Below are 24,779 nucleotides of genomic sequence, written 5' to 3' on the forward strand. Positions count from 1 at the left end.
CAGATACGGGAGAGTGAACCGAGACCAGGGAATGACGAGGGCATCCGCGGCCAGCGCCAGAGGATCTCTGGACTTTGCCACGAAGCTTGGAACCTGCCGGTTTAAGCGGGACGCAAATAGGTCCATGTCCGGAATCCCCCAACGATGGCAAATGGACTCGAACACCTCCGGGTGAAGGGACCACTCCCCGGGATCGGGAGATGAGCGACTTAGAAAGTCCGCCTCCCAATTTTCCACCCCCGGAATGTGGATCGCTGATATGGAGGGAACCATGCGTTCCGCCCAGGTCAAAATCTTGGACACCTCGGTCATGGCGGCACTGCTGCGAGTGCCCCCTTGGCGGTTGAGATGCGCCACGGCCGTGGCGTTGTCGGACTGAATGCGAACCGGGCGACCCCGAAGAAGAGACTCCCAGTGTCGGAGACAAAGGAATATCGCCCGGATCTCCAGGACATGAATAGGAAGCCTGGCTTCCCGAGGTGACCACCGGCCCTGGACCGTCCAGTCCAGGAGAACACCCCCCCAAACGAGGAGGCCCTCCTCCGTGGTAAGAACCAGCTAGTTCAACGGTAGGAACGAGCGGTCGCTCTGAAGGAGGGGGGAGTGTAGCCACCAAAGAAGAGACTGGTGAGTCGAGGCGGGCAGACGGATCCGGTGGTCCAAGGACAGGGTGGATCCGTCCAACAGAGACAGAATAGCCCACTGAAGCGGACGGCAACTGAACTGTCATGCACTGCCATGCAAGTATGAATGGACACTGAATGCGGGCATCTCAAGTGACGAACACCTGACAGCAGCGCACTCCGCTTGTCCGGAGGGAGGAAGATTCGGGCACTCCCGATATCGAACCGTAGGCCCAGAAAGACCAGAGACTGGGAGGGAGAAAGGTTGGACTTCTCCTCGTTGAATAGCCACCCGAAGCTGGTTAGGGTCAGCAGGGTGATGCGGAGACTCTGCTCGTTCTGGATCCGGGACGGGGCCTTGATGAGTAGGTCGTCCAGGTAAGGAAGGACAGGCCGAAGGGCAGAGCCACAAATTGAAAGTGACCCTGCGGAACGGCAAAGCGAAGGTAACGTTGATGAGGAGGAAAAATCGAGATGTGTAGATACGCATCCCGAATGTCCACTGAAGACAGGAATTCGCCCTGATCCATGGATGCTACGATCGTCCGTAGTGACTCCATACGGAAGTGGCGAAGGCGAAGATGCTGGTTGAGGAGTTACAGGTCCAAAATCGGACGAACTGAATCCTCTTTTCTGGGCACCACGAAGAGGTTTGAATAGAAACCCCTGAAACAGTCCTGAGGTGGAACGGCACAATAACACCCTGTTGTAGCAGAGTGCGAATGGCAGAATGAAAACCTGCGGCCAGAGTAGGTGAACGAGGAAACCGGGATCGGAAAAAACGATCCCGGGGAAAAGAAGCGAACTCGATTCGGTAACCGTCGGAGATGACATCCCAAACCCAAGAGTCCTGGACTTGTGCCAACCAGACGTTCCGAAAAAGAAGTAAGCCCCTTCAGGATGAGACAGGTTTGCGGGTTCCGGATTTAGCGGGAAATCAGTTGGAGCGATTATCCAGCTTCCAGGAGGAGCAAGGTTTGAAGGACGGGCCCTGCCTACCTTGCGAGGGGCTCGATTTTTCCTGGCGCCCTTGACCCAGGGGGCAGAAGGACCGGAAGGAGGTTGACTTACGAAAACCCCCACGAGCGGTAGTGCGGCGGGCCTTGTTCTGGGGAAGCAAAGAACTTTTACCTCCTGTAGCCTTTTACCTCCTGTAGAGATGATGTCGTCTAGCCGTTTCCCAAAGAGGCGACCGCCAGTAAAGGCCATTGACGTCAGAGATTTCTTGGAAGCCGAATCGGCGTTCCAAGCTTTGAGCCACATGGAGCGACGAATGGCGACTAGGTTGCCAGCGGCGACAGCCGCACAGCGAGCAGATTCCAACGAAACCTGGCATAAATACCTGACGAGCAATCTCAGCCAGATCATCAGGGGAGGCCCCGGACAACAGACCTTGACGAAGCTGAGAAGCCCACACCGCTAAGGCCTTCGCGACCCAGGTGGAAGAGAAGGCCGGAAGCAGGGAGGATTCTACCGCCTCAAATGCGTATTTGGCCAAATTTTCGACCCGCTTGTCCGCGGGATCCTTGAGGGAAGCGGCATCCGCCAACGGTAAAGTGGTGGATTTGGATAAACGGGAGACTGGGGGGTTCACAGATGGAGGAACAGTCCATTTAGAAATAAGGTCCTGAGGGAACGGACACAAGGTCTTTAACCGTTTAGCGCCTTGGAAGCACTTCTCTGGAAGCTTCCAGGCGGTCTCCAGAAGCACATCAAACTCCTTATGAGGAAGGAAAAACTTAGGAGAACGAGGAGTACGGGCAAAGGAAACCTCAGGAGCAGGGTCCGAGGGTCCAGGGTCCTGTAGATGGAAAGTGTCACTGACTGCAGATACCAGGTCATCCACCAAGTCAGACATGGAGGACAGCTCTTCAGAATCCGAATGAGGTTCTGAGTCTGCCAATTCACCCGGAGATCGGGAACGGTTAGTGGAGGCTCCTGATCTGGGTGACCGGGATCTGGAATGGTGGTTCGGGGAACGGCCCCTAGGAGAGCGGTCGCGTGACCGGGAACGCCGCCTAGGAGCGGGGGATCTGGAGTGCGAGAGGAGTCAGGATAAAAAAAAACATGGGCGCCTGTGGGAGCGTCGACGGTCCGAAGACGCCGGACTAGCTTCCCAAGGGGGACGTAGGGAAGACTGCCTTAAGGCTGTAGCCACCTCCTTGGAAACCTGCGTCAGGTCTGAGATAGTCTGGGAGAGGGAAGACACCCAAACCGGGGCCAGTTCAGGGGCCACAGACCCTGAAGGAGTATCCTGGGCACTAATAGTAGGGCGTGAGGAAGAGCAGGCAGAACAAGTGGGTACAGCCGAACCCCCCGAAAATGTAACCTTACACCCTGTACAAGCATAGTATGTGACTAAAGCAGGGGCCGCCTGTCTGAAGGAAGGTTCAATGCTGGGGTTAGACATTGCCAAGCACAGCCAATTAGTAACAGAAGAACTGGAATTATCTCACCCAGGTTCCTGGCTGACGTCCCCACACCTTCTGAATACAGGACAGCCGGCTGGAACAGGGATGGAAGACCCACAGGAGCAGCGTGCAGCAGCGTCTGAAGAACGGCGCTGGAACAGGGAGTTACTTGGGCTCCCTGAATCACGTGACCTGAGGGAAGGAGTACAGTGCGCACGCTAGCACAGGAGAGGCTGAGGCAACCTGGGGGTGCCCGCGCTGCCGCCTGATAGGCTGCACCAGCCTTCCCCGTGCCGGCGCTGAAGTGATTGGGTGCTCAGAGAGCGCGAAGTGGGCGGAGCTACACTCGGCCGGGACCAGGCCAAAGCCGCGGCCTAAAGTGGCTGCCTGGCTCCCGGACGAAAACGCCCTAATACTGTGAAGCCGGCAGCCATCTCCCTCAGCGGGGACGGCTGCCGGGGAGGAATGTGCGAGACTGCCCGCAGGGCGGAGCTACACTCGGCCAGGACCAGGCTAAGATGCGGTGAAAGAAGTGCCTGGCTCCCGGCCGAACACCTCCAAGACAGAGAAGTTCGCAGCAATCTCCCCCCCGTGGGGACGGCTGCCTGAAATCCACGTCAGAGCACGTCAGAAATACACTTGGCCGGGACCAGGCCGAAGCCGGAGGCTAAATTAGCGGCCTGGCCCTGGCCGAACCCGCCGCCCCGATACTAGAAGCCGGCAGCCGTCTCCACTGCAGGGACGGCTGCCGGAATAGCCAAACCGGACTGCAGCAGACGTCGTCCGGAGGGCCGGCAGCTGCCCCACCATGTGTGAGGGCTGTAGCCCAGTAAAAGATCGCAGCCAGTGCCCCCAAGGTCGCAGCCAGTGCCCGCAAGTATCTGAATAAAGTCACCCCCCTATAAGCCCTGATGGAGCCCTAGTAAATGGGGGGGGGGTGTAGCTACTCACCTGATTATGGAGGTATACTTACCTCCAGGAAGTTCTGTCCCCAGAAGTCTTCACCAGACTAAGCCTGCTGCATCATGCCAGGCTTCTGTAAGCGGGGCGAGTAGAGGCAATAGGCGACCCGGACCCAAGGTACAGACCTGTGCTGGCCGGTGGCGAGGAAGGGTTAACGGTCCATACTCTATGGAACCGTGCCATTCAGTCGCATGCGGGGAAACAGGCAGCGTCATGCTCCTGTCGCCCCTACCTAGAAAAATAAAAAAGAAGAAAATTTCTAAACACTATCCCTAGAAAATAATAAAAGACCAGGCCTGGAGCAATCCAGGCCTGTGTTGCCTCCTATGACACTAAGCTAAAAATGAATATCTCTAAGGCAGTAGGTGGGGTATACCCTGCTGGGAGGGGCCGACTTCTTTTTTGTTTGCCTAGTGTCAGCCTCCTAGTGGCAGCAAGATATACCCACGGTTCCTGTGTCCCCCAATGGAGCTGAATGAGAAAACAGACACACAGTCGTTTCCACACACACACACACATATATATGAATAAAGTGTAGGAAGCTGTGACCCATCCACACTGCCACTGCTCACCCCAGTAATAAAGGACCCTCTGTCCAGGCCAGCCCCATTAGACCCAAGAGAAAGGTGGGCCAAAAACTGAGGGTCTCCAGATGTTGCAAATCTGCACCTAAGGAGAAAGGGAAATATACTCACCTCAGTCAGAACAACTTACCTCATGAAGTCTTCCTACGAAGTCTTCAGCCAGCTTTTATCACCTGCATCATGCCGGGCTACCATGTGCAAGCGAGGCGAGCAGGGAGATAGGGTGACCCAGACCCATGAGGTACAAACCCAGGCGTTGACTGTTGGCGAGAGGGGGTGAACAGCGCATATACGCATTGTCTGTGCCCCCTTACTCGCAATGGGGAAACAGTGAGCCGCAGTTCCTTAGTCCCTACCTGAAAACAGGAAAGAAAATGGAATAAAAAATCTAACACATCCCTAAATCTAGGAAAATAATAAAACATAAGACCTGGTCTGGAGAGAACTCCTTACCATGTCCACCTCCTTAGACACTAAGCTTAAACTGATTAGCTCAGGGCCTGGAGGCGGGTATATCCTGCTGGGATGAGCCGACTTTTTTGTTGCCATAGTGTCATACCTCCGAGGGACAGCAGCATACACCCATGGTCTGTGTCCCCCAATGGAGCCGATAGAGAAAAAACTATTTGTTTTCCACTGGAGTACCCTTTTAAGCGTTTTCTTTAGCTCTTCCCTCTTGCTTTCTGCCCTCTTTGTTGTTTCTCTTTCTGAGGGATCCCAAATTAATTTACCCTATACGTTACATTTTTGGAAAATAAACAAAAGTGTTTTGACCTCCCATTTAGTCCCCTCAGTCATACCCGCTAGACTGCCTATTTAGACATCCCAAAATGAATAACTGGGCCCCTGGGATTAACATAATAGTATAGTGAACAATCTCCACAAATCTGATGTTATGCTCATTGCTGTGTTTCCCTTGTGTAAGATTCCTCATCTTTGTTTGTTTTTTGTTTATAGTCCTGTAATTGAAGGTAAAGTGTAATATAACTTGGAAATTGAACAACAGAAAATGTTTAGGGTTACAATAATCGAGTAAAGATAATGTGGTTGAACAAAAAAGTGGATTACAAATAAGGAATACATCACTATAAACTTCACTTTTCTTTAGAAGAGTGTTGAGGCAAATAAGGTTAAGGTCCCCAGAATAAAGTTTGGTAGGCCACTTGGTGCCCATTACCTTAAGGGGTTTGCCCATGAGTAAAAGTTATACTCTATACTTAGGATACGAGAGAAGTATCTGATTGCAGGGGAGAAGGGGAGGTATACGACTTCTGGGACCTCTGCAATCTCCATAACAAGAAAAAGAGTCTCCCCCGAGATCAGAGCGGTATTCATATGTGTGCACTGCCGGTCCATTGATTCTCTATGGGAGACGCCAAAGATAGCTGCACTCTATCCTTGGCAGTTCCCATAGAGAATGAATGGAGCAGCAGTTTTGCTCCCTTCTTAGGGGAGTGTCAGTTCCCCATTCTGGGTATCTTGGGGGGTCCCAGCAAATGGAGCCCCTGTGATAAAATAGTTGTCCCTTTGTAAATAATCATCATGTTACTAACCTCTTCTTCCAAAGAATCAAATAATTGCTGTGAGTCTTCACATAAACCTACAAAAACAGAAAATCAATGAGAAGTGAGAAAATACCCATGTCAGCATCACAAGAGGGAGGTGCAGATAATGTCTAAGCAGAGGAATGAGGTAAAGATATCACAATAATATAGAAACACAACTATGTCTGTCAATCTAACGGTCGAAAAATATACTTATTTAAACAGCTCTTTTACCCCACCATATATTTCCTCATTAATGGTGTATTCACTCTTACATTATCCTGTGCATATCTGATGCGCATGATTTGAAGCTGCATATTGGAAGCTGTGTTTAGTCATTTAGTTTACATTGAATTGTGCAGCATAAAATCTGCAGCTTTAAATCCTGCGCATCAAATATGTGCAGGATACTGTACGTGTGAATAGACCCTTTACAGTAATGGACTTCAAGGACTCATTACAGGTGTTCAATCCAAGAGGAACAAACACTACACACTATATATTTAGGTGCACACCCAGATATCAAAACAATGTTGTTAGGATTCGGCAGGCTGGATGTGGATCCTCTGTGTCAGCGAGGGATTGGCGTGGACCGTGTCGGTGGACCAGTTCTAGGTTGCTACTGCTATTCACAAGCGGGATGGTCTTGCTGCAGCGGTAGCAACCAGGTCGTATCCACCGGCAACGGCTCAACCTCGCTGACTGCTGAGAAGGCGTGGGACAGAAGGACTAGGCAGAGGCAAGGTCAGACGTAGCAGAAGGTCGGGGCAGGCGGCGAGGTTCGTAGTCAATAGCAATAGCAAGAGGTCAGGTACACTGGTAAGGCAAACACTGTAAATGCTTTCTCTGGCACAAAGGCAACAAGATCCGGCAAGGAAGTGAAGGGGAAGTGAGGTTAAATAGACAGGGAGCAGGTGGAGGCTAATTAGACAGATTGGGCCAGGCACCAATCATTGGTGCACTGGCCCTTTAAATCTTAGAGAGCTGGCGCGCGCGCGCCCTAAGGAGCGGAGCCGCGCGCGCCAGGACGAGACAGCCGGGGACCGGGACAGGTGAGAGACTTGGGATGCGATTCGCGAGCGGGCGCTTCCCGCTATGCGAATCGCATCCCCGCCGGCAGTGTCAGTGCAGCGCTCCCAGTCAGCGGGTCTGACCGGGGCGCTGCAGAGAGAGGAACGCCGCGAGCGCTCCGGGGAGGAGCAGGGACCCGGAGCGCTCGGCGTAACAAATGTAATATGGGTAACAGAGATATATGTTACTTATAAAGCCACTTAATACAAACAGATATTTCAAAAACAATTAAAAGTTCCCCATAAGGGGGACACCGCTGCAGAGAGAGGAACGCCGCGAGGAGCAGGGACCCGGAGCGCTCGGCGTAACAGTACCCCCCCCCCCCCTTAGGTCTCCCCCTCTCTTTGTCCGGATGTCGCTCCACATGGGACGAGGACATTGGGAGCGATTGTAGAGTCTCCTTCTGGAGGACAGTGAAGTCCTGGGTATGCTCATCAATGGCAGGCAGTTCAGAAGGAATGGGAATGGGGAGGGGGGGCAGAGGGTGAAGCTTGGCACGGGGCAGAGTGTTACCAGGACGGAGGCTATGAGGAGGCACGGCATAGTCCTGATAGGCCTTGGGGAGACCAGGTATAGGGGGAGACACTGAGGTTTGACAGACGGGACTGGGGGCAGATGTGAGGCATCTTTTGTGGCAAGAAGCACCCCAGCTCTTGATCTCCCCGGTGGTCCAGTCAAGGGTAGGAGAGTGGCGTTGGAGCCATGGCAGACCGAGGAGGACTTCAAAGGTGCAGTTGGGCAAAACAAAAAGTTCAATTTTTTCGTGATGCAGTCCAATGCTCATGAGCAGGGGTTCTGTGCGGTAACGCACAGTGCAGTCCAATTTCACTCCGTTGACCGAGGAAATGTAGAGCGGCTTGGCGAGACGGGTCACAGGGATGTTGAACTTATTAACAAAAGAGGCCAAAATGAAATTTCCCGCAGAACCAGAGTCCAAGAAGGCCACAGCTGAGAAGGAGGAGTTGGCAGAAGGAGAAATCCGAACGGGCACAGTGAGACGTGGAGAAGCAGACTTCAGACCAAGAGATGCCACTCCCACGTGAGCTGGGTGGGTGCGTGCATTTCCCAGACGTGGAGGACGAATAGGGCAATCCACCAAGAAATGTTCGGTACTAGCGCAGTACAGACATAAATTTTTATCTCTGCGGCGAGTCCTCTCTTCATGGGTCAGGCGAGACCGATCCACTTGCATAGCCTCCTCGGCGGGAGGCACAGGGGTAGATTGCAAAGGATACTGTGAGAGAGGTGCCCAGAGATCAAGGTCTTTTTCCTGGCGGAGCTCCTGGTGTCTTTCAGAAAAACGCATGTCAATGCGGGTGGCCAAATGGATAAGTTCATGCAGGTTGGCAGGAATTTCTCGTGCGGCCAGCACATCTTTGATGTTACTGGATAGGCCTTTTTTAAAGGTTGCGCAGAGGGCCTCGTTGTTCCAAGATAGTTCTGAGGCGAGGGTACGAAATTGGATGGCGTATTCGCCTACAGAAGAATTTCCCTGGACCAGGTTCAGCAAGGCAGTTTCGGCAGAAGAAGCACGGGCTGGTTCCTCGAAGACACTACGAACCTCAGCGAAGAAGGACTGTACAGTGGCAGTGACAGGATCATTGCGGTCCCAGAGCGGTGTGGCCCATGACAGGGCCTTCCCAGACAGGAGACTGACCACGAAAGCCACCGTTCTGTAGGAAATTGGTCAGACAACATCTCCAAATGTAGGGAACATTGTGACAGGAAACCACGGCAAAGTCTAGAGTCCCCATCAAATTTGTCCGGCAGGGACAAGCGGAGGCCAGGAGCGGGCACTCGCTGCGAAGGAGGTGCAGGAGCTGGCGGAGGAGATGGTTGCTGCTGTAGCTGTGGCAGAAGTTGCTATAACATGGCGGTCAACTGCGACAGCTGCTGTCCTTGTTGGGTGAACTGTTGTCCAAGTTGCTCTATCTGTTGAGACTGCTGAGCGACCACCGTGGTAAGGTCAGCGACAACTGGCAGCGGGACCTCAGCGGGATCCACGGCCGGATCTACTGTTAGGATTCGGCAGGCTGGATGTGGATCCTCTGTGTCAGCGAGGGATTGGCGTGGACCGTGTCGGTGGACCGGTTCTAGGTTGCTACTGGTATTCACCAGAGCCCGCCGCAAAGCGGGATGGTCTTGCTGCGGCGGTAGCAACCAGGTCGTATCCACCGGCAACGGCTCAACCTCGCTGACTGCTGAGAAGGCGTGGGACAGAAGGACTAGGCAGAGGCAAGGTCAGACTTAGAAGAAGGTCGGAGCAGGCGGCGAGGTTCGTAGTCAATAGCAATAGCAAGAGGTCAGGTACACTGGTAAGGCAAACACTGTAAACGCTTTCTCTGGCAAAAAGGCAACAAGATCCGGCAAGGAAGTGAAGGGGAAGTGAGGTTAAATAGACAGGGAGCAGGTGGAGGCTAATTAGACAGATTGGGCCAGGCACCAATCATTGGTGCACTGGCCCTTTAAATCTTAGAGAGCTGGCGCGCGCGCGCCCTAAGGAGCGGAGCCGCGCGCGCCAGGACGAGACAGCCGGGGACCGGGACAGGTGAGAGACTTGGGATGCGATTCGCGAGCGGGCGCTTCCCGCTATGCGAATCGCATCCCCGCCGGCAGTGTCAGTGCAGCGCTCCAAGTCAGCGGGTCTGACCGGGGCGCTGCAGAGAGAGGAACGCCGCGAGCGCTCCGGGGAGGAGCAGGGACCCGGAGCGCTCGGCGTAACAAATGTAATATGGGTAACAGAGATATATGTTACTTATAAAGCCACTTAATACAAACAGATATTTCAAAAACAATTAAAAGTTCCCCATAAGGGGGACACCACAAAAAAAAATCAAGGGGGCAAGACTCCCTCCAGGAGCACAGCAATGTGATGCATAAATCAAAATCCACAGTACAACTATTACAACCTACAAATGTTGTGATAACGGGCAACACAATACTAATGCACAATGCCTAGTGCATATGACAATATGAATAATTATAAAGCATGGTATAAAGTACACTAAAAGGGCAGGTAAGTGCAATATAAGTCACAAATAACAATACTCATCACATCAGCAAGGTAAATAGAAACTGTTAAGACTGAGAACTGCAAAATATAACGAATAGATGCGTGCTGCCGATGACCCCATGCGTTCCATTGCTCTGGGCAACTTCCTCAGAGGAAGTTGGCCAGAGCAACGGAACGCGTGGGGTCATCGGGACTTGTGACTTATATTGCACTTACCCGCCCTTTCAATGTACTTTATACCATGCTTTATAATTATTCATATTGTCATAGGCACTAGGCATTGTGCATAAGTATTGTGTTGCCTGATATCACAGTATTTGTAGGTTGTAATAGTTGTACTGTGGATTTTGAATTATGCATCACATTGCTGTGCTCCTGGAGGGAGAGCATCTTGCCACCTTGATTTTTTGTGGTATCCCCCTTATGGGGAACTTTTAATTGTTTTTAAAATGTCTGTTTTGTATTTAGTGGCTTTATAAATAATATATATATATATATATATATATATATATGTTACCCATATTACATTGTTTTGATATCTGGGTGTGAACCTAAATATATAGTGTGTAGTGTTTGTTACACCCTGGTTGGAGTATCAAGGCTGAGCCCCCCGGTTCTTATATATCATTACAGGTGTAGGCATCCTGCTCATCAGCAACAGGTCATCAATTGTTCCAGCCCAGAATTTTTTTTATCCACATGAATAACCAGTTTATTCAAGAATCGTACCAGTATCATCCATGGGTGGCTGACAGGAACAATCTTCTTTAAGAGGTGGAACTCCTGACTTCAACTTTCTTTCCCAATTCCTAAAATTATTATAACATATTATTTACTTTCAACATATGTAAGGGATTATCACATACCCTGATAATACATTTCCAATGTGATCTTTTATTAGCCTTAAAAACTGCATCATTGTATAACCATTTGACATGATCTACAGTGCAGTAACAATAAAAAAAAGACACATAGCATCATGCTGGTCCTCTATTAAAATCATTATTACATTTTTCTGTTTGTTCAAGTAATAAAAACTCCCAGAATAGAGGTATTCAGTCATCTGCAATCTCATAAAATTCCTTTTTGGAAACACATTTTTGCTGTGATTTTGCCATATCAACCAACCACATCTCAGCTTTTATTTTACTAGAGCTCACTAAGATATGAAAGCTGGGATGTAATTGGCTATTATAGGTAAAACCAGACAAACTGATAAATCGGGGCCAGTATCAGAATGCTTCTATAGTAATTTGAGGCCCAGCTTCTTTCTGGGATTATCTACTGAATTTTTTGTGGTATCCCCCTTATGGTCATTTGTAGTCCTCTGGAGATGGAGAGTCCCATATTTCCTGGAGACCAATTAATGGGTTTTAAAATGGCTTTTATGTAATGCTTGCATTTCCCTAAAATAAGGGCTGCTTGATAACTTCTTCCAGTTATATCAATTACATGAAAAGGAGTAGGACACCTGCAAGATCAGCTTATCTCTATGGACACATTTTAGTAAAACAACTGCTCTCCAAGCTATACAAAACCGTTTAACCTCTTAACGACGAGTGCCGTAAATGTATGTCCTGGTGAGGTGGTACTTAATGCACCAGGACGTACATTTACGTCCTAAGCATAACCGCGAGCATCGAAGCGATGCACGGATCATGGGCGGCAGGTCCCGGCTGTTGATTGCAGCCAGGGACCCGCCCGTAATGGCGGACACCCGCGATCCCGCGGATGTCCGCCATTAACCCCTCAGATGCCGTGATCAATACAGATCACAGCATCTGCAGCATCGCGGTCACTTAAATGGATGATCGGATTGCCCGCAGCGCTGCCACGGCGATCCGATCATTCAGACGGAGGTCCCCTCACCTGCCCCCGCTGTCTTCCGGGAGTCTTCTGCTCTTATCTGCCTTCCCACAGACCAGAACAGAAGATGACCGATAACCCTGTTCAGTGCTGTGTCCTATACATAGCACTGAACAGGATTAGCAATAGAGTGATTGCTATAAATAGTCCCCTATGGGGACTATTAAAGTGTTTAAAAAAAAAAAAAAGTTAATAAATAAAGTAAAAAAAAATGTGAAAAACCCCCTTCCCCAATAAAAATGTAAATTGTCCCATTTTCCCTATTTCACCCCCAAAAAGTGTTAAAAAAATATTTTATATACATATTTGGTATCGCCGCATGTGTAAATATCTGAACAATTAAAATAAAATGTTAATGATACCGTACGGTGAACGGCGTGAATGTAAAAATAAAAAAAGTCCAAAATAGATGCTTTTTTAGAACATTTTATTCCCCAAAAATGTATAAATTTTTTTTTTAAAGTTCTATATAAGCAAATATGGTATCAATAAAAAGTACAGATCACGGCGCCAAAAATGAGCCCTCATACTGCCGCTTATACGGAAAAATGAAAAAGTTATAGGTCTTCAAAATAAGGGGATTTTAAACATACTAATTTGGTTATAAAGTTTGCAATTTTTTTTTAAGCGCAACAGTAATAGAAAAGTAAGTTATCATGGATATCATTTTAATCGTATTGACCCAAAGAATAAAGAACACGTCATTTTTACCGTAAATTGTACGGCGTGAAAACAAAACCTTCCAAAATTAGCAAAATTGAGGTTTTCTGAAGTGAGTGATGGTATTACAACGGACAACTGGTCGCGCAAAAAACAAGCCCTCATACTAGTCTGTGGATGAAAATATAAAAGAGTTATGATTTTTTGAAGGAGAGGAGGAAAAAACAAAAACGTTAAAATTAAATTGTCTGCGTGCTTAAGGCCCAAAATGGGCTGCGTCCTTAAAGGGGTTGTGTGCTGCCCTGCCTTTCGGAGCTCCGCACGCAGCGTTCGGAAGTTCATTACTCCGAACGCTGTGTGCGGGCTACCGTGTTCGTGGCCGCCGGGCGTGACGTCCTGCCCGCCCCCTCAACGAAAGTCTATGGGAAGGGGGCGTGACAGCGGTCGCGCCCCCTTCCCATAGAGTTTCGTTGAGGGGGCGGGCGTGCCGTCACGAGGGGGCCGGGCAGCGCACAACCCCTTTAAGGGGTTAAAGAAACTAACATTTCTCGGTCGCTCTTCATTGGGGACACCTATACTGATGGGTATATGCTCTTGCCACTAGGAGGCGCTGACACTAGGTAAAAAAGTCATTTCCTCCCTGGCAGAATATACCCGCCCACTGGAAGTGAGGTAATCAGTTTTAGCTAGTGTCAGTAGGAGGCAAGACACAGGTCTGGGAGCTAACCAGACCTGGTCTTTTTTTATTATTTTCTAGTCAGGGATGTCTAGTTAGGTATTTATCTCCCTCTTGTTTCCCTTTTTCAGGTGGGGGTTCAGGAACATGGCGCTACCTGTTCCCCCATATGCGACAAAGGGGAACATAAGAGTATGGGCCGTCAACCTTATCGCCAACGGCCAGCGCCTGGAGGTTGTACCCTGCGTCCGGGTCCCCAACTTGCCCCTACTCGGCCCGGCTATCTTAGCCTGGCATGATGCAGCGAGGCCAAAAGCTGGTTGAAGTCGCTAGGGTAAGTATAAGAAGATGGTGTCCGCAGGTGAGTATGTACCCCCCCCCCTTCATCCTCCCCTGTTTAAAATGTCATTTATTGGGAGCTTTATGTGTGGTTCCCGCTCAGGTCCCCTGGGGGGGCTATGTTTCTGTGTACTAGGACAGCCGCCGGCCCTTAGCAGCGGCTCCCTCTGCAGGTTTTTTTCCCTGCTCACCTCTGCACAGCTTTAATGTTATGTGTGGGGTTCTTACATTTGGCAGCACGCTGGGTGAGGGGGTAATGGTGGCACATGGCTCCGCCCTTCTTCTCACCCCTGCTAGCCCGCAATCCTGGGGTTATGGCGGCACGTGGCTGCGCAAACAGAGAGGCCAGGCAGCGCCTCCCTTCCAGGTTCCATTGCGCCACGGCCTCACTCTATGACCGGCGGGCGCTAGCCGCAGCTGTAACACTGTGCTCCTCCAGCAGAGTCTAGCTCCGCCCCTCCACCATGCAGGGGTCGGTGGCGTTCTGTAGCGGCTCCGTCAGCCTCCCTAAGTTGCGGCCTGGCGGGAGCAATTCCCATTCCGCCCGTTCAGTTACCTAGCCTTGGAGCTGTGCGGCGGCTTAGCAGGTGCTTCAAAGTGCACTGCTTTGTGCCGTCACCGCTCCTGGGCCTGCCGATATGTGGGTGTCCCTATTGTGTCCTTACTGTCCCCATGGTGTGGGAATCTCAGCGCAGGGAGCCTTGCTCCCCACGCTTCTTTCTGCAAAATATATAAATAAAAAAATAAGATAATGATACATTTTCCCTGGTCACTCTGACCATTAGGTGGAGTTTGGCGCCCTCTTGTGGCCTATACCTCTTGTGGCCTATACTTGTATTGCACTCTGTTTTCTATTGCTGCTCCCCCTTGTGGCAATCACGCGCTATTGCAGTCTTAGTTGGCCATATCTGTTTTTATCAGTTTAAAGTCGAACTCCGGAATAGGAAAATTATCGTCCATACTGCCAGCAGTAAAAAAATAAACAGGTACATTCTTTCCTTCGCTCCCCCGGTGCCTCCGGTAACTGGCTCCGGCCTCCGCCGCGATCCTCTTCCTGGTTGCCGGTGGTCAGCGAGTCATACTGCACTCAGCAAATCACCGGCCGTAGCGAAGTCCCGGCTCGGCCGGCCATAGGCTGAGCGGCAGTGTGAGAACGCTTCAAGACCCACACTACACACTATTCTTCACTACACCGGCACCTGCTGCCGGGGGCCTAAAACGTCACACTGCCGCTCAGCCCATCGTCGGCCGAGTCGGGACTTCGCTGCAGCCGGTGATTGGCTGAGTGCAGTATGACTCGCCAACCACCGGCAACCAGGAAGAGGATCGCGGCGGAGGCCGGAGCCGGTTACCAAAGGCACCGGGGGAGCAAAGGAAGGTATGTACCTGTTTATTTTTTTTACTGCCGGCAGTATGGACGATAATTTTCCTATTCCGGAGTTCTCCTTTAATATCTGCAGGATCCCCCTCCTAGGGTCTGTATTGGGGGCTGCTTTATTGGCTTCAGTCAACCTGTAAGATGACCCGCTATACACAAATTACATTGGACTGCTTAAGGTATGTCTCTGGTGTCCCTATTTCTCTATCGGCTCCATTGGGGGACACAGACCGTGGGTGTATGCTGCTGTCTCTAGGAGGTGTGACACTATGGTAATAAAAAAAGTCGGCTCCTCCCAGCAGGACATACCCGCCTTCAGGCTCTGAGCTAGTCAGTTTAAGCTTAGTGTCTGAAGGAGGTGGACATGGTCTGGAATTATCCAGACCAGGTCTTCTGATTTTTTGTTTTCCTAGTATAGGGGCGTGTTTTTTATTCCTTTTATTTTCTGTTTTCAGGTGGGGACTCAGGGACTACGGTTCCCTGTTTCCCCATTGCGAGTAAGGGGGCAAAGACATTGCGTATATGCGCAGTTCACCCCCCTTCGCCAACGGTCAGCTCCTGGGTTGGTACCTCATGGGTCCGGGTCGCCCCTATTTCCCTGCTCGCCTCGCTTGCGCATAGCAGACAGGCGTGATGCAGGTAAATAAAGCTGACTAAAGACTTCACTGAAGACTTCATTAGGTAAGTTCTTCTGACTGAGGTAAGTACTTTCCCTCTTTCTCCTCAGGTAAGTGGACTTGCAACTGCTGGAGACCCCGTTTTTGGCCCACCTTTTCAGGTTGGGCTGGCTTACTGGGAATGGTCTTTTATTGTGGACTTTATTCTGGGGGAGCAGTGGCACTCTGAGTGGGCATGTATGTTATGTTTGGCACTGTGTGTGTGTAGTGTGTTACGGTGAATAGAGCCTTATATGCGGCTTACAGCCGCGGCGCTAGTACAGGCCGGCTTACTTTCGTTTTCGCCAGCAGCGCCTTATATGCGGCTGACAGCCGCGGCGCTGGTACGAGCCGGGCGCTCTCAGCACCGGCTCTGCCGGCGTATTAACCACCCGCTCTGTTCTCCCAAGCGCATATGCGAATGACATGTGCGCTCGGGACAAGGAGCGGGCGCCATTAAAGCTCCTTCTCGGCCTGGTTTTAGCTCCGCCCACAGGGCTGTCGGAGCTCTTCTGAGGCGAGCATCAGCCTCCAATCAGCGCCGTGGGTGCGAATTTCAGTCAGAGGGGGGCCAACTAGTTAGTGCCTCTGCTGCAGGCACGCCCCCCTTTACCATTGGCAGTCCCTTTCTCACTCTAGCTGCATGGCGCCGTTCTCCTCTCTGCAGCTGCCAGGATTCACAGACTTATTTGGTCTGTAAACACTGTGGTACCAAAAATGCCTGGCTCTGCCGAGCCCACTTGCCCTGCCTGCTCCACTGCTCCCCCAGACCCCCTGATGCCCTTTCGGTCCTGGTGGGTTCAGCCGCTCCACCAGCCTGGGTTTCTTCCCTGACCCAGTATATGGCTGACTTGACCCAAGTCTCCCGTTCGGTGGCTGAGGCCTCCCGGGTAGTGGTGTCCGCCTTGAAGGGATCTTCCCTGCGCAGGACCTCTGAGAGAGCCCGCTCCTCGTCTCCACATGCTTCACGCTCTCACAAGGGTACTAGGGGTGCCTCGTCTGACTCTTCCATTGAGTCTTCAGATAGACGTGGACGTTCCCCTCGTGGGTCCCGCCCCCCGTCATCTGGGCACGAACGTCACTCCTCCAGAGGGCGTTCTCAGAGTCGCCGCTCTTCCAGGCCAGAGCCGCGTACCCGGACAGGGTCGCCCCCCTCCAGGACTGCCTGGAATCTGCATGGAAACATCCAGACAAGAGGTTCCCGGGAATCAAGACAATCCAAGAACTTTATCAATTTGTCAAGGACTTTGTCGCTAAGGTGGTTTCCCCTCCCTCAGTGGATCCACCAATCTCCCAGATCTCTAGGGCGACTACACTGCCTCTGGCAGATGCTGCTGCCTTCAAGGATCCCACGGACAAGAAGGTAGAATCCTTAGCAAAGTTCGCTTCTGAAGCAGCTGGCTCTTCTCTTCTTCCCATCTTCGCCTCGACATGGGTGTCCAAGGCCCTGTCGGAGTGGTGCCAAAAGCTCCATCAGGATGTCTTAGCGGGATCCCCCCCAGAGGATCTATCTGCTCTGGCTCTCCAATGCTCTAAAGCTGGGGACTTTCTGTGCACAGCTTCCATGTAGTCAGCCCGTTGTTCTGCCTTTGCTGTGGGTCACCTAGCGGTTCTCCGCCGCTCTATGTGGCTTAAAGCTTGGAATGCGGATGCCGCAAAAGGTCTCTCACTGAGCTTCCCTTTACGGGTGGCCGTCTTTTTGGCAAACGCCTTGATGAGATTATCTCTGAGGCAACAGGAGGTAAGAGTTCCTTGTTACCTCAAAATAAGGCTCGCCCTTCTTCCCAAAGGAGGTCCTCTTTCCTTTTGGTCCTTTCGGACCTCTGGCTCCAGCAAAGGGTCCGGGCAGGCGCCCTCGCGAGACAAGAAGGCTCCCTCGTTACTGGCACGCCCGGCTTGGAAGTTGGACTCCAACCGGTCCGGCAGTTTTGCGCCCAAATCGGGCAACCGCAAGCCCACTTCTGCATGAAGTGAGGCCCCCACCCGCGGTTTCTTTTCGGGTGGGAGGTCGTCTCTTGTTTTTCCGAGACATCTGGACTTCACACATTCAGGACTCTGGGGTCAGGGATGTGGTGTTCAATGGTTACCGGATCAAATTCGCCTCCCTTCCGAGGGATCGCTTTTTTCGATCCCGGGCCCCCCGGTCTCCTCCTCTGGCTGATGGTGGCAACTATGGAGGCCGTACCCTTTGCCAAGTTTCATTACCGCCCCCTTCAACTGGCGATTCTCTCTCGATGGAACAGGTCTCCTCTGTCCCTCGATTGTCAGATTGTTTTCCCTCGCAGGCTCCGTCAGTCTCTGCTCTGGTGGCTCCGCTCCCCCCTTCTTCTCCAAGGGCGGTCATTTCTTCCCGTTCTCTGGCAGGTTGTTACAACGGATGCCAGCCTGTCGGGCTGGGGCGGCGTGTTCAGGGATTGGACGGTTCAGGGACTCTGGTCTCCCCTGGAGACCCTTCTTCCGATAAACATATTGGAATTACGGGCAATTTTTTTTTGTGTTCTTCATTGGGAGTCCCGTCTTCAGTCCCGTCCTGTCCGCGTTCAGTCGGACAACGCCACGGCCGTGGCGTACATAAATCGACAGGGCGGCGCTCGCAGCTCTGCAGCCATGGCCAAGGTGACCAAGATTCTCACCTGGGCGGAGAGCAAGGTTCCGGCCATTTCAGCGTTTCACATTCCGGGAGTGCTCAACTGGGAAGCGGACTTCCTCAGTCGGTCCTCACCCGACCCCGGTGAGTGGTCTCTTCATCCGGAGGTCTTCGCACAGCTCTGCGACCTCTGGGGCTTTCCATACGTGGACCTCTTCGCGTTCCGGCACAATCGGAAGATCCTTCCGTTTGTGTCCAAGTCACGGGACCCTCAGGCTCTGGCCGTGGACGCCCTAGTGATTCCTTGGGCGGGGTTCGCCCTACCTTATCTGTTTCCTCCTCTTCCGCTCCTTCCTAGGGTGCTGAGGAAGCTCAAGGCAGAGGACGTCCTCGCCTTTCTGGTAGCTCCAGATTGGCCTCGTAGGTCATGGTACGCCGACGTAGTCAGCCTCCTGGACGACGCTCCTCTGCGCTTTCCGCTCCGCCCGGACCTACTCTCTCAGGGTCCTCTTTGCCATCCCAATTTACAGTCGCTGCATTTGTTGGTGTGGCGGTTGAGACCGCGGTTTTGAGGGCCCGCGGGTTCTCTTCCCAAGTCATTTACACCATGCTCAGGGCTCGTAAGCTCTCCTCCGCAAGAATTTACCACCGTACTTGGCAGTTTTATTTTCGTTGGTGTGAAGCCCAGGACTTCTCCCCGGTGACCTTCTCGGTTCCCCGTCTTTCCTTTTTTGCAGTCGGTCTTGGAACTGGGGTTGTCTCTCAGTTCCTTAAAGGTCAGGTTTTGGCCCCTGGTTTCTAATTCTCATGTCCGGACCTTCCTGCAAGGAGTGGTGCACGCTGTTCCTCCTATCGATCACCTTCTCCCCCTTGGGACTTGAATTTGGTACTGAGTGCCCTCCAGGGTGCACCCTTTGAGCCCCTTAGAGAGGTGTCTCTCCGCCTCCTTTCTTGGAAAGTGGCGTTTCTTGTTGCTATCACCTCCATCTGGAGGGTGTCTGAACTGGCAGCTCTTTCCTGCCATTCTCCGTTTCTGGTGATCCACCAGGACAAGGTCGTTTTCCGGCCAGATCCTTCCTTTTTGCCTAAGGTGGTCTCGGCCTTTCATTTCAATGAGGACATTGTCCTCCCGTCCTTTTGTCCGGCTCCTTCTTATCCTAAGGAGCGCTTACTACACAAGCTAGATGTAGTTCGGGCTGTTTGGTCTTATCTCTCCATAACTTCTTAGTTTCGTCAGTGTGATTCCTTTTTCGTCCTTACGGAAGGTCGTCGCAAGGGACAACCTGCTTCCAAGGCCATCATTTCTCGGTGGATTCGGTTCGCCAGTTATGAAGCCTATCGCTGTAAGGGAAAGATTCCTCCTTTCAGGGTTGTGGCTCATTCCACACGTTCTGTTGGGGCATCCTGGGCTCTCCAGAATAGAGCCTCGGCCTCACAGATTTGCACACGGCCTGGTAGTCTTTGCACACTTTCTCGAAGTTTTCCCGAGTTCATACTTTCGCATCGGCTGATGCTAGTCTGGGTCGTAAAGTGTTGCAAGCGGCAGTGGATCGGCTGTCTGCCTGATTACTTATCTGACCACCCAAGGGACGGCTTTGGTACGTCCCACGGTCTGTGTCCCCCAGTGGAGCCGATAGAGAAAAGGAGATTTTTGTTTATTTACTGTAAAATCTCTTTCTCGAAGGATCCATTGGAGGACACAGCTCCCGCCCTTTTTGGGTTTTTCCTTTGGTTCTCTGTCCGAGGGTGTGTTCAGTTATGCTTTTTCTTCTGGTTCTCGGACAGTTTTGTTTTTTTCTTTGACCTATTGGTCTCCTCCTATTGCTCTGGAACTTAAACTGACTAGCTCAGAGCCTGAAGGCGGGAATATCCTGATGGGAGGAGCCGACTTTTTTTTATTACCATAGTGTCACATCTCCTAGAGACAGGTGTTCTTGGCATGCCATGCTATATGATCCCTTCCTCCACAGGCTACCGCATCCGTGGCTAGTGCTCCGGATCCCCTCATCCATGGGAGTATGCCTGCGTGGGCATGGATTGGACCTGATAGGATATCAGGCCAGACTGTTGTCTCGCCTGTCACTCATCTCACTGCCGCCACGTCCACGGCTGACACTCCGGTACGACACTGTTGGTGCGAGGTGTCTGAAGGAGTGACCTGTTGTATACTATGGACCCATACCAGTCAGCTAGACAGTGGTCTGCATGGTTTCCTCTGCCACCTGTCACTCATCACACAGCTGATGTATCTGCGTCCAGAGTCTAGTACCTCACTGCTGTGCGAGGTGCCCGAAGGAATGACCCGTTGTCAACTGTGGACCCATACCAGTAAGCCAGACAGTGGTCTGCATGGATTCCTCTACCGCCTGTCACACGGCTGAGGTATCTGCAGCTGGAGATCTGGTACCCCACTGCGGTGCGCGGTATAGGAAGACTTTACCCAGCGTGTCCTACGGACCATATACGGGATGACAAGGATGCTCCACAGCTCCTCAACCTCCCCGATCTCCCAGGGGAGCAAGGGGTTTCTATCCATGGCCCCTAGGCCTCCCAACCCTCCCACCTGTGACAAAGGGGCACAGTGATCGCTTAGGCTGGGTTCACACCACGTTTTGTTAAATACGGTTCCCGTATCCGGCTGGGAGGAGGGGGCGGGGCTTAATCGCGGCGCCCGCACTTAGCCGTATTCGGCAACCGTATTTAATGCATGTCTATGACCCGACCCGAGTGAACCGCAGCCTCCGGTCGGCTTCGTTTTCGGCCGTATGCGGTTTCCCAACCGTAGGCAAAAATGCGGTAGACCACGTTTTTGCCTGCGATCGGGAAACCGCATACGGCCGAAAACGAAGCCGACCGGAGGCTGCGGTTCACTCCGGTCGGCTCATAGACATGCATTAAATACGGTTCCCGAATACGGCTGAGTGCGGGCGACACGATTAAGCCCCGCCCCCCTCCTCCCAGCCGTATATGGGAACCGTATTTAACAAAACCCAGCCTTATCTGACTGTCTCCTTTTTGCCAGCACCTGGAGGTGTACTTGTTTGGCCAGACTGTTGTCTGCACGGGTTCCGGTCTCTGATCTCAGGGCTGCCGCAGACATGGCCAGGTTTCCCATTCCTCACTACTGCGATGAGGGATCTGGAGGAGGGTCCCTGCAGGTACACAGAACCATTGCCAGTCAGCCAGTCCTTTGTCTGCTGGGTCTCCTACACAACCAGTTCGCCCGTAGGAAGGGCCGCTCTTCAGTACCCCACTTTCTGTGGGAGGTTTCGAAGGATTGACCCTGTGTGTTCAGGAATCCTATGCCAGTCAGGCAGACGGTTGTCCGCATGGCCTACTACTACGTCGGGTCAACTACAATACATTTTCCACACCGTGGACTGTGGTTCAGGTAACCCACTGCCAAGGTGTATTTCCAAGTGAGTTGTTACATGCCCTACACCACGCACCACATACTGTCTCGCAGGGTTCCCTACGCTATCAGGTCTCTCTCTGCATGCCTGCTTCTCTCAGTCTGATGGCTGGTATCTCACTTCAGTGTGTGGTTCTGTACGCAGGACCCAGCGTGGCTTTGGTCCCTCTACCAGATAATCAAAATGTGTCTGCATGGTTTTTCTACCCCACCAGGTCACCTCCACCATTCCTGGTGCTACCGCGGCTGCAGTCCGATGTCTCACTTTCCATGGGAATTTCCACAAAGTGTGTCTTTATGGGTTCATGGGATCTTTTCTGCCTGCAAGTCAGACTTTGTCTGCATGTGCCCTTCTCTGCATAGATCCTTCATCCCTTGTGTCTGCGCTTGCATTCCTGGTGTGTGGCACCTTTAGAAGATGGAGTGTGGGTTTTTCCTGCAGGTTCCAGGGACCTTCACCGCAACAACAGCAGCACACTCCCCTTTCTAAGGTTGCAACGTTGGAGTACTCGGGGCATACCTTCCATCCTGCCGGTCCCTTGGATGTCTGCGGTTTCTTTTGTGTCCGCAGTCTTGGCACCCCACTACCTTCGTGAGGTACCCATGTCTGTGTCCCTACATATGCTAAGGCCACTCTGCACATGTAGAGCCCACATTTCCTTCTTTTTGGTGGGGTGTGCCTCGGGCCTTTGTGTGATTTTTGTTCCAGAGGTCTGTGGCAGTTGAGCACCTCTGTTCTGGCATGGGGTGACAGTCAATTCAGCATGCCCCTTGTGCCTCCTGGGTTCCTGCGCAGGGTGCCTGCTCTGTTGCCTTAGTAATTGCTAGAAATTGCTCTCGACGCAGTTGGTTGTGTGTGTGGGCTTCTTACTTGCATTAGTAGTCATGTTATATTTTTGCCCAGCTCCAGTGTGCAGGATTCTGATCCCTCTGGGGCTGGCCCTCCATACCTCGATGGGTTGTCGCTGGGTCCCTGGGGGCTACGTCCACCCAGTACTGTACCATGGCTGTGGGGTAGCATTTCTCTGCTCCTACAGGCCTGGCACACTTTGATAATCCCCCTTCCACAGGGGGTACAGGGCTCAGGGAGTTTGGCATGGTCAGTACCTGAGTTCCCTCTCGACCACCCCTTGTTTTCCCCTCCACTAGTGGGATTATTTTGCAGCACTTTTTGCTGCCAAGATGAAGCCATCTCTCTTTTCCCACTATATAGGTCGGGTACATGGCTGGGCCCTTGTTTATTTTTGCTGAGAGCAATCAACAGCCTTTTGCTGTCTAGGCTTGCGTGCTTACTGTCCGAGATTGCAGCCTGGCTCATTTTCTATTTCTTGGTTATCTACTGCTCCTCACACAACCTTGGCACTCTCCTCTTTTTGAGTTTATTTATTCATGTATGGCTCAGCGACAGCCTGTCTAGCTACCGTCTGTTGATTGGGTCCTACCATTGCTCTCCTCCTCCATCGGTGCACTCTCCCTGAAAGGGTGTGTTCTTCCTTCCCTTTTAACAGTGTCAGTTGAGTTGCACTGACACCAGTCTTCTGGCGTATCCTTCCTTTGCCCCGTACCTGAGAGTCCCAGCTGGGTTCCCCTTTGTTTCCCCCTCTGTTCCCATTCTGACAGGAGGTTTAGTTCCTGCTCAGTCTCCTTGTCTTGGACACTGTTCTGGGATGCTGTGGCGTGCCTTCTTTCTAGGCAGCTCTCCCGATTCTTTGGGCCCTGGTGATTGTTGAGGTCTCGAGTAGTGTTGAGCGGCATAGGCCATATTCGAATTCGCGAATATTCGCGAATATATGGACGAATATTCGTCATATATTCGCGAATATTCGCATATTCGTTATATTCCCGTTTTATTTTCGCGTATGCGAAAATACGCACATGCGAAAATTTGCATATGTGGAAATTCGCATATGCGAAAATTAGCATATGCGAATTTTCGTATATGCGAATTTTCGCGCGCCAGTCTCACACAGTAGTATTACAGCCTTCTTTACACCACACAAGCTGGAAGCAGAGAGGGATGATCACTGTGATGTGTACTGTGAAGAAAAAAAAAAAAAAAAAAAACGAATATTCGTAATTACGAATATATAGCGCTATATTCGCGAAATTCGCGAATTCGCGAATATGCGATATTCGCGAATAATATTCGAATTGCGAATATTCGCGAGCAACACTAGTCTCGAGCATGTGTAGTGATCCGGCCCGGGCTTCCCAGCGATTCCATTTTGTGGGGCAGTCTTTCTGTACTGCTCTTCTTCATGTCTCGTCATGGAAGTTTGTTGCCCGGAGCATTTCGTGAACGTCGGTTTTCCATACGCCTTAGGTGTAAGTCTTCTGGGGACCCGGGAATCTCCACTTCCCAGGTCGGCCGCTCCAGTGTTCCGGGATGCTCCTTTTTGAGGTATTCCGCTCCTTTCTTCCGTTTATTTTCTGCGTTCGTCTTTCAGGTGACTCAGGTGCCTCCAGTTTCCATGTAGCTCTCTTCGGGTTTCGGGATGCCCCTTTTCAGGGCATTTCGCTCCTTCCTTGGGGTCCATGTCCTCCCGAGTTGGAGGGCGTTCCGGTCACCCGGTTTACATCTGTCAAACTACTGTCTCCTTCTGGGTGCTCACGGCGGGCCCCTGGGACAGGGGTTTTTGGGTCTGCAGCTGTTCAGGTCTTTGTTCTCATGCACCAGACCTATCAAGAGCCAGTTTCCATCTTTCTTTTATTCCTGTGGTTTTCTGGTCTCCACCTCCTGCGCTCAACTTCTGCTGAGGCATACACTGCTCTCCCTGCTATGTTCTTTGGAGTTTGTTTCCTATCTGCTTCCGACCCATCTAGCTTCCCTGTCAACCTTTTTCTTGTCTCTCTATTTGGCCCGGGTGTCTTGGGTCTTTGCAGAGGACGGTTCCTTCCTTTTGGTGTCCAAGTCCATCTTCATGGACAGGGGATCTTCCGAGAGCTCAGTTCTGGGCCTCGGTTATCTCTGGCCTGGGGTCTCGTCCGCAAGCCTT

The 24,779-nt window shown here is 51.7% G+C and overlaps 1 protein-coding gene across 10 annotated transcripts in view; it reads right to left on the minus strand.

Annotated features, from left to right (window-relative positions):
* The window catches only part of ANKRD31 (ankyrin repeat domain 31), a 556,774-nt gene that overhangs the window by 448,776 nt on the left and 83,219 nt on the right, over positions 1-24,779 (minus strand). For all 10 annotated transcript variants that reach the window (XM_056540136.1, XM_056540152.1, XM_056540124.1 and 7 more), the window contains 2 exons: positions 10,939-11,018; positions 6,135-6,181 (listed from right to left, as the gene is read on the minus strand). In XM_056540136.1, the coding sequence (XP_056396111.1) occupies positions 6,135-6,181; positions 10,939-11,018 (127 nt within the window). The remainder of the gene's footprint in view (positions 1-6,134; positions 6,182-10,938; positions 11,019-24,779) is intronic.

The sequence above is a fragment of the Hyla sarda genome, chromosome 1, assembly GCF_029499605.1.
Source record: "Hyla sarda isolate aHylSar1 chromosome 1, aHylSar1.hap1, whole genome shotgun sequence".
Classification (NCBI taxonomy): domain Eukaryota; kingdom Metazoa; phylum Chordata; class Amphibia; order Anura; family Hylidae; genus Hyla; species Hyla sarda.